We start from the raw sequence: 14,963 nt of genomic DNA on the forward strand, positions 1-14,963 counted from the left end.
ATCAATCAAAAGAGATGAAGGGGGTCATTACATAATCATCACAGGCGAAATCCACCGAGATGAAGTGTCTATCCTGAACATCTATGCCCCAAATACAAAGGCATCCACGTTCGTAAAAGAAACATTATTAAAACTCAAATCACATACAAAGCCCCACACACTTATAGTGGGAGATTTCAGCACACCACTCTCATGACTAGACAGGAATTCCAGACAGAAACTCAACAAAGAAGCAAAGGGTCTAAAGAAGTAATGACCCAACTGAGATTAACAGACATCTATAGAACATTTAATCCACATAAAAAGAATATACCTTCTCACCACCACATGGAACCTTCTCAAAAATCGACCACATACTTGGCAACATATCCAACCTCAGCAGCTTCAAAAAATTGGAATAAGTCCATGCATCTTATCAAATCACCATGCTTTAAAATTAGAATTCAACAATAACATAAATAACAGAAAACCTACAAACTCATGGAAATTGAATAATGCACAACTGCACCATTCCTGGATCAAAGAAGAAATAAAAACAGAAATTAAAGTCTTCCTAGAATTCAATGAGAATGAAGACACAACATACCCAAACCTATGGGACACTTTGAAAGCAGTGCTACGGGGGGAAGTTCATAGCACTAAGTGCCCACATGAAGAAACTGGAGAACAGTTATACTAGAGAATTAACAGCACAGCTGAAAGCTCTAGAACACAAAGAAGCAAACTCCCCCAGGAGGAGTAGATGACAGGAAATAATCAAATTGAGGGCTGAAATCAATAAAGTAGAAACTAGGAAAACAATACAAAGAATCAATGCAACAAAGAGTTGGTTCTTTGAGAAAATCAACAAGATAGACAAACCTTTGTCCAAACTTATGAAACAGCAGAGAGTGAACATGCAAATTAACAAAATCAGAAATGAAAAGGGGGACATAACAACAGACTCTGAGGAAATTCAGAGAATCATCAGGTCATACTTTGAAAACCTGTACTCCACAAAATTTGAAAATTTATAGGATATGGATGACTTTCTGGATAGCTATCACTTGTCACAATTAAATCAAGAACATATAAGCAATTTAAATAGACCTATAACCCCTATGGAAATAGAAGCAGTCATCAAAAGTCTCCCAACCAAAAAAAAAGCCCAAGTCCAGATGGCCTCTGTGCAGAATTCTACCAGAAATTCAAAGAACAGCTTATACCAATTCTTCGCAAAGTATTCCACACAATAGAAGCAGAAGGGTTTTGCCAGCCTACAATCCCATGGCCAGAGAGTCTGGGAAACAGAAACTTCATTCAGTGGCTGATGGAAGAGGCACACTCCCATGGCTAAGCACTGAGCTGAACTCAATAAAGCCAGTAACAGAGAGGGAGGACTGATGACCAAAGGGATTAAGACTGGGCTGGTTTAACCCCCAGAAACAGCTGACCTGACAAAGGCTAATTCTTGAATCCCAGGCTGATGCCTGGGAATCCAGCATGGGTCTGATCAAGACCCTCTGAATGTGGGTGTCAGTGAGGAGGCCTACGTAATCTATTGAGCCTTGTGCAGTAGATCAGTATTCATCCCGAGTATACACATGGAATTTGGACTCTCATCCAACAATGTGAGATGCACTCTCACCCTGAATTCTTGGGGTAGGGTCTAGTCCCTGCCCTGGATGAAATGACAGACTATGGACACCCCCCATGGAGGGCCTCACCCTCCCTGGGGAAATGAGGGGATAATGGGGGGGTTGGGAGGAAGGCACGGGGCGATGGGAGGGAAAGGGAGAGGGACCTGGAACTGACTTGTGAAGCAACCTTGTTTCTAATCTAAATTTAAACATAAAAATAAATAATAATAATAATAAAATACTAAAAAAGAAAGCCCAACTACAGATAAGGAAACATTTATAGCAAATATCCTCTTTCCAGGGCACAGAAATCATTGAGGAAAAGAGGGTAGGAATATTAAAGTAGTTTATAATTACAAGGAAACAGCGTTTTCTGATTACAATGTGCTAGCTGCATGCATAAACTCACAGTAGTTGTGATAACATACATAACCTGCATAAGCCAAGAAAGTCCAAGTCCCAGCATGGAGAGAAGTAGTAAGCATGAAATCCTACCCACTCAATGAGCTATTCACAAGAATGGGGGAACAGTTTGCTCATACAGTGTAGTCCCATTAAGCTGACCATATGCCAGTGGAAGGACCCATATCAAAGAATATTTGGGCAGCACAAATTAGACTTGATGGGTTAAAACAACACAGAAAAGGACACAAAGTGGTAGGAAGGAGCATAGATCTGGAAATAGAAGGAAGAAGGTAAGAATATGGTCAAAACACTTTGCGTGAAATTCTCAACTAACTAATAAAAGCATATATAATAAAGTTTTTAAACATCTATCAGCATAATCCACCATGCAAAACAAAAACTACTTGGTCATCTCACTTGATGCCAAAAAAAGCCTTTGACAAAATCCAACACCCCTTCATGATAATGGTCCTGGAGAGATCGGGGATATATTGAACAAGCCTGAACATAATAAAAGCAATATACAGTAAACCAACAATCAACATCAAACTAAATGGAGAGAAACTCAATGCAATTTCTTTAAAATCAGAAACAAGACAAGGCTGCCCACTCTTTCCATATCTCTTCAATATTGTACTTGAATTTCTAGCTAAAGCAATAAGACAACAAAAGGAGATCAAGGGGATACAAATTGGAAAGGAAGAAGTCAAACTTTCACTATTTGCAGATGATATGATAGTTTACACAAGTGACCCAAAAAATTCTACCAGGGAACTCCTACAGCTGATAAACACCTCAGCAAAGTGGCAGAATACAAGATTAACTAAAAAAATCAGTAGACCTATTATATACAAACAATAAATGGACTGAGAATGAAATCAAAGGAACATATTCCTTTACAATAGCCATAAACAACATACAATATCTTGGAGAAATGCTAACCAAACAAGTGGAAGACCCGTATAGCAAGAACTTTCAGTCTTTAAAGAAAGAAAGTAAAGAAGATTCCAGAAAATAGAAAGATCTCCCATGCTCTTGGATAGGTAGGATCAACACAGTAAAAATGTCAATCTTACCAAAAGCAATCTACAGATTCAATGCAATCCCCATCAAATACCATTGCAATTCTTCACAGATCTTGAAAGAACAATAATCAATTTTATAAGGAAAAACAAAGACCCAAGATAGCCAAAACAACCCTATACAATAAAGGAACTTCTGGAGTCATCACAATCCCTGACTTCAAGCTCTATTATAGAGCTATAGTCTTGAAAACAGCTTGGTAGTGGCACAAAGACAGACAGGTAGACCAATGGAATCAAATTGATATCAATCCACACACCTACGAACACCTGATTTTTGACAAAGAAGCTAAAACTATACAATGGAAAAAGAAAGCATCTTCAACAAATGGTGCTAGCAGAACTGGATGCTGGCATGTAGAAGACGGCATATAGATCCATGTCTATTGCCATGTATAAAACTTAAGTCCAAATGGATCAAAAACCTCAACATAAATCTAGCCACACTGAACCTCTTAGAAAAGAAATTGGGAGGTACCCTGAAATGAATTGAGACAGGAGACTACTTTCTGAACATAACACCAGTAACAAAAACACTGATATTAACAATTAATAAATGGGACCTCCAGAAACTGAGAACCTTCTGTAAGGCAAAGGATTCAGTCAACAAGACAAAATGGCAGCCCACAAAATGGGAAAATATATTCACTAACCCCATATCTAACAGAGGGCTGATCTCCAAAATTTACAAAGAACTCAAGAAGCATTCCTCTTTCTAAAGAAAAGAAATGAGACAAAAGAGTGTAATTGGTCTAAGATCTAATACACATTCAACCATTGCCCCTTGGTGTGATATGGGAAGTCACTGAACTTCACAGTATTCAGTCTGTGAAACAGAACTTCCTCTATTTCCTTGACATTGTAACAAGGCTAAAATAAAGGCATCCACTATAAATGTAAATTCTACAATGTAAAATATGAAACATACATGAGGCATTACCAGCTTCTAGCTTTCATTCTTTTTCCCTTATCCTAGTGAAATAAATTGAATGGTCCTTGGTTATCTATCAATTTTAAATTAAGATAAAACTTACATAAATGACACTGTTGTCAAGAGTAATCAGGAAAGATAGCAAAGAAATGTAAATAAAAAAATGATGTCAAAATCTGTGTAAAAGTACCTATAGAAAATATTGTAAGGAAGCTGGATGGTGGAGAGATTTCATTGTTATGGAGTGTCATAACTACAGTGAACATGGAGATCAGGGTAAAATGTTAAAATTTTGCAGGTGCTTAAGAATGTAAGGAATGGAGATCATATTTTAGATAATATGTCTTCTGCTGTCTGTTTCCAGGATCATTTATGCAAGGTAAGGAGGAAGATGTAGCCAGATATAAAGAAAATCTTTCAAACTTTAACATTCGACATTTCTTATCTTCCATGTATTGAACAATTATAGCATGCTCTTTATTTAGATTATATGATGATAGAACAACATCTGCTTAAAATATTAGCATCTTTATAATTATTACATAAAATAAGGTAAAAAAAATCCCATGTGCTACCATTAAGAGATTTTCTTAATGCAGATAAATTTTATCAGAGCCCTTTTTATGTCTTTGTTTCTCAGGCTGTAGATGAAGGGGTTCAGCATGGGAGTCACCACTGTGTACATCATAGCCATGGTAGTCTCTTTCACTGTAGAGTTATCAGCTGATGGACATACGTAAACACCAATAACTGTCCCATAGAACAGAGTCACCACCGACAGGTGGGAACCGCATGTGGAGAAAAGTTTGTGAATGCCTTGGGTTGAATGAACCTTGACAATAGAAAAGATAATCCTTGCATAGGACATAACAATGAGTAGTAATGGTGCAACACCAATGAAACCACTCATGATAAATATCATTAAGTCGTTAATGTAGGTATCTGTGCATGCCAGCTTCAAGAGAGCCAATGAGTCACAAAAAAAGTGGGGGATCACATTGTTCTCACAAAAAGATAATCTAGCCATGAGCAGAGTGTGCATCATTGCATTGGATGTGGCCAACATCCAAAGTGGCAACAACAGACAAGCACAGAGCCTGGGGCTCATGATGCTGATGTAATGAAGGGGAAAACAGATGGCCACATAGCGATCATAGGCCATGACCACAAGAAGGAAACTCTCCATATCTCCAAAAAACATTAAAAAATACATTTGTGTCAGGCAACCTGCATAGGGAATGGATGGAACTTGGCTCTGCATGTCCTGCAGCAATTTTGGCATTGTGACAGAGGAAAAGCAGAGGTCAGAGAAGGACAAGTTGCTGAGAAACAAGTACATGGGTGTGTGGAGATTGGAGTCCAGTAGAACGAGGATGATGATGATGAGGTTACCCAGGACTGTGGTGAGGTACATGGCCAGGAACAGGACATAGAACAGGTGCTGGTGCTCTGGGGGGATGGTCAGGCCCAGGAGAAGGAACTGGGAGATGATAGTTTGGTTGTTTCCACTCATGATCTGCCTCCAAATGCTTTAAGAAATATAATTAACAGTTTTGGAAACTCTCCATGGTTGAGCATGTGTGAGATAGATCAATTCTATTCTTCAGTCTCATTTGTTTCCTTTAGAAATAATTTTTTTGAAATTTTGTAATTTTTATATTCTTTGCTTCACTGTGGCATGGAATAACCTTGATCTCTTCACTTCTTTAATTGTTCTTGCTAGGTGATGCCATGCTAACCCTTTCCTAAATACTCTGCTGACAACTGCTCCCCCAATCCTCCACATCTCAGTGAAAACAGACATATTTGGGCACATATGGTGAGTTTCATGTTTTTCAGTAATTAATATTACTCTCATCAAAGGTATTGTAATCTCTAAATCCAAGTATGTTCAATCATTATAGTCATGAAAGGCTTTTCTAATGTTGCCTTAGCATGCTCTAATAATCTAGTATTGTTTAATCACTCTTAGTAGTTACTGATATACACTATGTATTGACATATCTCTCTCCTATCTGCCTACTTATTCTGGGCATCTACAGTTCACCCCATTTTGTATGTTTTTTCTGTTTTCTTAAATAGTTGGTATGTACCTGCTTCTCTTAATTTTATATAAGCCCCAAGAAAACACATATACCTTCATCTGTTAGATTATCCATTAAAAGTTAGATATAGCTGTTTCTCTACCCTACAGAATTCTCTGCCTTATTGCTGACTAAGCATATTCTATGTTCCCCCCCACACACAGGCTTCTGTGGCTCAATTCATCCCAAGAGAAAATTAATCCTCTCTTTCCCAACACCTATCTCCCATGACTCTTGTTTCTCATAATACAATAAAATTGATTCAAGATCCAACATGCAAGTTTTATTGCATTTTTCTTACCTTGAACTCTAATCTAGCACAACATATAGCTTCTCATCTTAATCCTCTTCTTTCACAGGCATTTAGAGCCAGACAATCATATCCTTAGAAATGGATGCCATCACCTCCTGTCTGAAATATTGAAGTCAGTATTCAATTCCAACACATGTTCTGTGTCCCATGTATAACCACTGGTTTCTTCATTATGTTTAATCCACACTAGCATTCTGAGATGGAAATACAATTCTTTCTTTTCTGATTTATTCCTCAAATGACCATCTTGTTCTTAAGAACAAAATTCCTATCATGTGTACAACTGAAGCTTGTTTTTCTGACATTTACCAACCATTATGGGCTTACACAGTGCTTACATGCTTCTCTTCTGCAATGCTGTGTTACCAATTGAAGTTTGTGCCTCCATCATTTCTGATTTGATGCTTGTTTTACCTATTACATGCTTTCCTCTGTGGTGTGACTTGTCCCACTTATGTTCACAATGTGATATGCCATATACTAAGTTAAAGTTTGCTCATGTCTCTACACACAGTAAGATCTATTGCCATGTTCCGTCTGCATCTTGCACTCATCTCAAAGCTACTGATGGCCCTAATTACTGGTTCATTGCTGTTGTTACCAGACTGTAACTTAATGTAGGAAAGATCATGCCTGCCCACATGCTACAACAGGGCCAGCCCTGCCTGGATGTGACTCAGTGTTCATGAAGATTTCTTGGTGGTGCTATATCCTGAGACAAAGACTCTTTCAAATTTAAGCAAGAAATGCACATTAAATCCAAATAATTATTATTCTTCAATATCCTCAGAATATAAAGTCATTAAACTTGACAGTTTAGATTGAAAATTTGATAGTTTGTGATTATCTTTACAGACGCAACTGTGTATTGATGGAAAGTATTAGGGTGGGTAAGATGCAAGGCTCATTTCAATAATACTAATTACTCATCATGTTATGCTTCATTTCATATGACTCAACTGATAGTGATGTAGGAAAATAAATATGATGAACATTTTTATGAGGTAGCAATTATTTTCACCCTTCTCTTGACTTCAGCTTAAGATAGGCATGTGTAACTTTATAGGTAATTATAACAGGAACTGGTATAGGTCTTGATCACACTTTTGGTTAAATTATACTTCTGAAAATTTCTATGAATGTGTTTTACACTGTTATCAACATTAAATTAGCAATTAATATTAAGTCATTGTAAAGTAATTGTAACTCTTCATAATGTGATGATCCTCATGCAAATAGTTGCAGAAAGAAACAGAAAATCTACAATCTCTTGAGAAAACTCATCTAGACTGCCTCAGATTTAAGACTGTAGCCTCCACTCTTCCCAGGGTCTCTGGTCAGCAGCTTTTGGACTTATCAGTTCCCACGTAGGTGAATTGTATCTTTAAAAGGCAATTCCTTGTCCTGTTCTCTTTTCTTCTAGATAACTCTGTCTAATGAACCACTCTAGTCTACATCAAAGCTTGCAAATAAGTTAAGAGAAACACGAAGAGATGTAGGAACAGAGCCTAGTCATTTATCCCAGTGATACTATAGCTGTATAGCATACCCAAGGCCCTAAGTTACATCTCTAGCTGAAAAAATAGAAGAAAATGAACAACACACAGAGAGATGGGACATCCTTCCATGACACTATCTGAGTCCAGCTGCTTTAGTCTCCATTCTGCTAATGGTCATTAGTGTAACTGCATTAACAGTTTAACACTTGGAAGCTATCTTGGATGAAAATGGAAAGGTCAATATAGGTGAAATCCTGCATCTAGTTCCTCTGAATTGTTCTTATTCTGTGAATGAGTGGGGCCCATGTCTTATGTCGATGTTGTGGGATATCTTGATCATACTTCTATACTCCTGAGACTGACAATAAAATTTGGCTTGAATTAGAGAACAGAGCTAGCTGACCAAAATTAGCCATAGAGGTTTTGGAGGACACATCAAGTATTACAGAGGGGGTTAGAAAGATTCTCAGCCCTTTTAGATAGAGGAAGGAGAGAGTGAGGAGGTCATTGGTTACTTCTCACTGCTTCTCGAATCATTCTTCCCCTTACATCTGACTCCTGAGTTTTTATTGGCAGAGAATAATAGAATAAATGCATCATGTAGGTTTATATGCAGAGATTAGAAAGCAAATTTCACCTTTGAAGCTTGCAGCTTCTGCCGATGAATTTCACTTCCTCCATTCTTGACCTGAATAGCAGATAAAAATATTCCATGGACATGGTTCTATCAGTTAATATACATGCAACTCACCTGGGCTTCTCTGAAAACATTGACTCTGGTTTTTAATCTAATAGTCAACTTTATAAATGGACATTCAGGTGATGTTGATACTCTGGTCGATGGGTTTCAGTAAGGAGCAGGTACAAGCATTACTTTTTCTGAGCTCTTTTAGATAAAGGATCTGGTCAAGGTTTATTAATATTCCAAAATAAAAGATGTTTTTTTAAAAAAGACTTAACAACTCCAGAATTGTCCCTACCCTCTAAATTGTTGTTATTAGGTTGATATGGAAAAATAATTACTCTTTAAGTAATTGTAATAAACCTGATCATCACAATAATGATTATCAATGCAACTGTGGAGCAAGGTATTTCTACAGTATGGAAAAATTTTGCAAAGTATGGAAATGACAAAGAATGTTGTCATACCTGAAAACTGTCAGTCATACTATCACAAAACTGGAAATGCAAGATCCATAGGTTGGAAGACACTAAGGTACTTCCTGACAATTATCTAGGATAACTGGAGGATAACTGATCCCTACATCAGATCCTTGTCACCTTCATTCATCTTAAATGCAGGAAAAAACAGCTTCTGTAGTCAATACTTTCTTACATGTTCTCTTCTAGCCATCTCTGGACTCAGGGGCTCTGCATCCCAGAGGAATCCAGATCCTGCATAACTCATTAAAGATACTGTAATTGCCCAGGACTTATCTAGGACTAATTTTCTCATTCCCCTGAGGTAGGGACTGAAGATAGCCATGGATAACTACTGAATATACTTATGGGGAAGGTGGAAATGAAGAGAATATCAATTCATGCCTACCATTTGCCTATTTATAGAATGGACAGGATTTACATGTAACTCCAGTTTAGATTTTTCTGTAGGGTAATTAAAAGTGGGCTATTTGAAAACAACTGAAGTAATTGCCAATGCTGTATGTTAAATAAATCTGCCGCTTTGATCTAGACTATCATTTTGTGAGGATGGTGTTGTTTACATAATTATTTTTACTATGTAAATGACCTTGGCATGTATAGCATGCCTCCTCGTTCATATCACTTCCTAGTGACTTATGTACCCTTCTTCATTTGTAAGCTGAGCTAATGGATTTTTTATTTTGTCACACTTTCAAAAGTACCAGCTTTTGGCTTCAGTAACTCCTTTTGATATTTGGTTTTCAGTTTCTATGGACTCCTACTGTGTGTGTGTGTGTGTGTGTGTGTGTGTGTGTGTGTGTGTGTGTGTGTGTGTGTGTACCCAGGCACATATGAACATGCTTGCACATCTATGTACATAGCATGTAATTTCTTTTTCCCTGCTTTCTTTGAGTTTAAGACATTCTTCTTTTCCTATGTTCCTACCTCAATAAAATTTAGATCTTTTTTTCTTTTTCAATGTGTGAAACTCCATCAAAATCTTCTCTCAAAAAATTCTGTCTGTGGTATTTCCAACAATCCTTTTCTCTGTAGCAAGTTCAAAGTATTTTTAAGTTCGAAGCCAGCCTGGTTTACAGAGTGAGTTCCAGGACAGTCTCCAAAACAATACAGAGAAAGCCTGTCTCAAACAAACAAAAAAATCTTTGAAATTTAAGTATTTTATTGGTTGCAGCAAAGAACAACAACAAAAAAGAACTAAACTACTTATACATGGAGAAGTATGTGGGTAAGTTATTCATAGGCAACACAATTGCTCATTCATGATTCCAGAGAATCTGAAATGTTCTAGAACAACATCATAGGATCCAAACCTAAAAGTGCATATTAAAGTATTGTCCAGTCACTCAGTAGTTTGTAATTAATGTTTCAAAATATAGCAATTTCTCCCTCCCACAGGGAAATACATTCAAATATCTCAGAAAATGTCTGAAAACAAAGGTGGCACCAAAACTCTATACTGTTGTGTTTTCTTCCACAAATATTTGTGTATAGTGAAGTTCCACTTCCAAATTAGGGACAATAAAGACTAACAGTAACTAATAATAACAATTAATTATAGTAGTGATTTACCATAATTAAAGCCATCTATTGCTCTCTATTTTCATTCTCAGAAAATATACTGTAATACACTCACTTTGCTACTTTTGACCATGAGAACAATTATAATGCCTATGCAACAGGTAATGGGCATAGGAAATATGATACAGTTTTAGCCTCTCTCTAAGCCTCATTGAAGGTTTACCTGAAAATCTTTATATAAGGCTTCACATAAAAGCCTTGGTTCTCAAGAGAGCTGAAGAGAACCTCACAGGGAGGGCAGCAGATAGGATGTGTAAATGCTAGATGAGGTGATTATTCAGATCTCTTGTAGGATGGAGACTGAGAACACTCAGTTTTCAGCATATGGAAGAACATACCATTTAAAACTGTGAACTGTTAATCTCTGGCATTTTCATTTAATACAGTCAGACTGCAACTGAGAGGTAGGAGCTGAAACTGTAAGTCTTTAGTAAGGAAGAATCAGGGATGAAGTCTCTAAAATGCACTATACACATACATGAATCTGTCAAGGAAGCAGTTTATTTTGTCTCATTGTTTGAGGTTTAGGTCCACCATAGGAGGAAAGCATGTCAGCAGGAATATCAGATAACTGGTCACATTGCATTCAAAGACAGGAAACACAGTGGTGAACGCTGTTCCATAATCTAGTACTGTATGTATAACATCCATATTTTCAAAACTGTAAAATATGAATTAAAGAAAAACAGCTTAATGCATATTTTGATATATGAGTCTCCTGGACTGTAAGGTTAAATTTCTTTAAGATGTCATCTCTTGCCGGATGGTGGTGGCGCACACCTTTAATCCCAGCACTCTGGAGGCAGAGGCAGGTGGATCTCTGTGAGTTAGAGACCAGCCTGGTCTATAAGAACTAGTTCCAGGACAGCCTCCAAAGCCACAGAGAAACTGTGTCTCTTCAATACTAAATAAAATTACATCATAATTCCAACAAGAACTATTTGTACAAATTGATTGTGTGCTTACATAATTCACATGCAAAGCAATTAAAAATTTAGCTTCTTGTGTTGTGGTTATCGCTGTTTATTGAAAATATATTTTTTCACACAAAATATTCTGATTATGTTTTCCCCTCCATCTCCTTCCAGATCCTCCTTGCATATTCAACACCATACCTTCTTTCTCTCTTAGAACAAATAGAAAAAAAAAACAAAAAAGAAGTACAAGGAACACACACACACACACAAACACAATAAAAACACAAAATCAGACACCATGATATATAAGCAGAATATCAATACGGTAAAAAATGTCCAAACAAAAAATTAAGAGATAAAATAAAATCTTTAAAAAATTATATTTATGTTTCAGGATTTTTTTGTCCACTACTGGGCACAGGGTCTGCTCTTACATGTGGTTTGTTACTCAGTGAGACTCTACTGGACAAAATGAATTTTTCCTTTGTGAATGGTCAATTGGGGGTAGCTTCTGCTGTAGTGATGGGAGATCATATCTACTTCCCTTTCTCAGCACTGGATCCCCAACTTGGACTTGTGCAAACTCTAGGCATGCAGCCACAGGGTCTGTACGTTCATATGTGCATCAGCGCCGCTGTGTCTGTAAGGCATTGCTTCCTTGGTGTCTTCCACCCTTACTGACTCTAGCAATCTTTCCTCTTCCTCATCCTCAGATTTTCCTGAGCCACAATAAGAGGGGTTTGATGGAGCCATCCCATTTAGGATGTTGTTGCAAGGTCTCCCAACCCCTGTATATTGCCCAGTTGCAGGTCTCTGTGTTTGTTTCCATGGACTGCAGGAGGAAGCTTCTCTGCTGATTGCTGTTCAATTCACTGATTTGTGAATATAACAGAATGAAATTAAGAGTCATATTCCTACATTTCTTTAGCAGAGCAATAGTATTTGATTTCTGCATATGTTCATGGCCAATCTATTCCCAGATTTTAGTCAACTGAGCAGCATCAGAAATGAGGTCCATCTCAAGAAGTGGACCTTCAAGCCAGTCATATAGTGTTTTATTACTCCCACATGTTCTGTGCCGCTATTGCACTAGTGCATCATGTAGGCAAAGGAGTTTAGAGGTAAGAGGGTGTATGCTTTTCTCCTGTAGTAGTATGCAAAATACATTCTCGTACTATGCACATATTCAGTAGGTGTAAAGGCCCTAATTAGGCACTAGCTGGATTCTCCATGTCCAATGAGATGTGTATGTGCCATTTAGCAATAGGTCCTTACCATCATATGTAAAGAAACCTCCAGTGCTTGGAATGTGTTACATCTAAATGAGTTATAGGCCAAAGGGGCACCAAAGAAAGCCAACAAACAATCCAGGCTATTGTCGAGGCTATTGACTGCTCTCTACAAACTGGTAGTACAAATACAAAGTCTAAGATTTCCACATGCAGAAAAGAGCCCCATTCTTCCTCTCTCACTATGTAAAATAATTCATTCCTTAGTATTTGCATCAGTGTAGAGGATATCCCGCATGACATCTTTCTCTGTGATCTAGAGAGGTCTCAGTGCAAAAAAATGAAAAGCCTGTTCAGAAAGATGGAAATGAGGTGCTGTACCATTCACCTAGTTTGGTAGTTTAAAAGAAAATGGCCGCCAAAGGGAGTGCCAGTATTAAGAAGTGTGTCCATGATGAAGTAGGTGTCACAGGCTTTGAGGTTTCATATATGATCAAGCCACACCCAGTAAGACAGGGCAATTCTGGTAGCCTGCATGATGCAGGACTCTCAACTGCTTGTTCAGCACCATGTCTGCATGCATGCTGCCATGTCCCACCACGATGATAATGGACTGACACTGTGAACTGAACTTTAGGTGAGCCAGCCAAACTAAATCTTTTCCTTTATGATAGTTGCTGTGGTCATGCATTTCTTCATAGCAATAGAAACCCTAATTAAGACACATACTTAAAGTATAGAACTTGTTCTGCTTCTGGGCTGAAATAAATTTTGGGAGAGGAGGACCTACAGTGGTATACAAATCTGACGTATTTCTCAAGTGTGTGTTCTGCTGGGGAATATAGCAATAGTTTCAGCAATATTGAAGTTGAGGCTACCATTCAACCATGTCTGCTCCTTTTGTTATTTCTGGACCTCTGTGATTAAAGAGTTGAAAAGACTACTTAAAGGAGGAAAAGGTTATTATTCTAATCATGGTTTCAGAGCCTTCTATACATGGTCAGTTGACTTGCCTTAGCATTTCTGATCTACCTTTGAGATGATAAATTAATAGACAGATAAAGGAGAAAAAACTGTTCACCTCACTCCAACAAGGAAGTAGAGAGGTGGTGGTGGAGCAGAACTGAAGTGTACTCTTCAAAAGTATGCTTGTCATCTACTTCCTCCAAATAAACCTCACATTCTAGTTTCTTCAGTCTTTCCTTAATGCCATCATTTTGTGACGTCATCACTGGTTGGATCCATTGACTAGACCAGGATTGTAAACACCCTATGACATCTGCAAAGCTGTCTGAATACTGCATATGTGACCAAGCCTTCAACACGTAAGTATGAGGGAACATTTTATAACGAAAGCTTAATACTTGTGTAAAATACTATACAAAGAGCAGAGATGTCATTTTAGGTTGGGTGAATGACACTTGTTACTAAAGGAAATCTTAAGCTTTATACACAGCTGGAACAGAATACTGAGTTTAGAATATTGAAAAATTTAGGGCTTTCATGAATTATTTCCACTTACAAAAATACATGCTAATACAATGTGTAATAATCCGATAATTATAAGACCAATAAACATGTAGTTTTACCAGGAAAGAAAAATTTTAACATATTACTATATATGGCATCTTTACAACATTTGAACTAGGTAATGAGAGCTAAGTACAAGGAACAGTCATTGAAAGTACAAGTCACAAATGTCATCTATGATTCTGTGTCTAATGTTTAGTCCATCATGATGGGAAAGCTATTAAGATTTGCCTAGAGAGATAATGGGCCAAAAGAAACAATGAAAATAAGGATCTAAGCTTTTAAAAGATATTGACCTAAGAAATATTTGAACATGACTTGAGGGAGTTGTTTTTTTCTTACTCCAGTCCTTTCCATTTATTGATATACATACAATATTGACTTGTATATGCCTGATCTTGGCAAGTAGCATGTGTGTCTCTTCTAGGGCCTGTTTATAAGTTGAGTTTTATTGAGTGTGGGTCACCTGGAAACCTTTCCAAAGCATGTGGTTTTCATGGTGGCATGCTGTCATGAAATCTGATGTATTAAAGTATTAATGATTATATTTCTAATACATTTTAACTCATGCACAGTTTGGTCCTTAAGTAATTTAGGAGTCTTCCAATTGCA

At 37.4% G+C, this 14,963-nt stretch overlaps 1 protein-coding gene across 1 annotated transcript; it reads right to left on the reverse strand.

Annotated features, from left to right (window-relative positions):
• Positions 1 to 4,614: 4,614 nt before the first annotated feature.
• On the reverse strand, positions 4,615 to 5,550 carry LOC101823791 (olfactory receptor 1496-like). The gene has a single exon (XM_005067417.1). It carries the CDS (start codon positions 5,548 to 5,550, stop codon positions 4,615 to 4,617), a length of 936 nt encoding a protein of 311 aa, XP_005067474.1.
• Positions 5,551 to 14,963: the final 9,413 nt, after the last annotated feature.

The sequence above is a fragment of the Mesocricetus auratus genome, unplaced genomic scaffold (genome assembly GCF_017639785.1).
Source record: "Mesocricetus auratus isolate SY011 unplaced genomic scaffold, BCM_Maur_2.0 Super-Scaffold_100007, whole genome shotgun sequence".
Lineage (NCBI taxonomy): Eukaryota > Metazoa > Chordata > Mammalia > Rodentia > Cricetidae > Mesocricetus > Mesocricetus auratus.

Excerpts from the sequence above, each read along its gene's own strand:
- LOC101823791 (XM_005067417.1), bottom strand. The coding sequence starts at position 5,550 with ATGAGTGGAAACAACCAAACTATCATCTCCCAGTTCCTTCTCCTGGGC.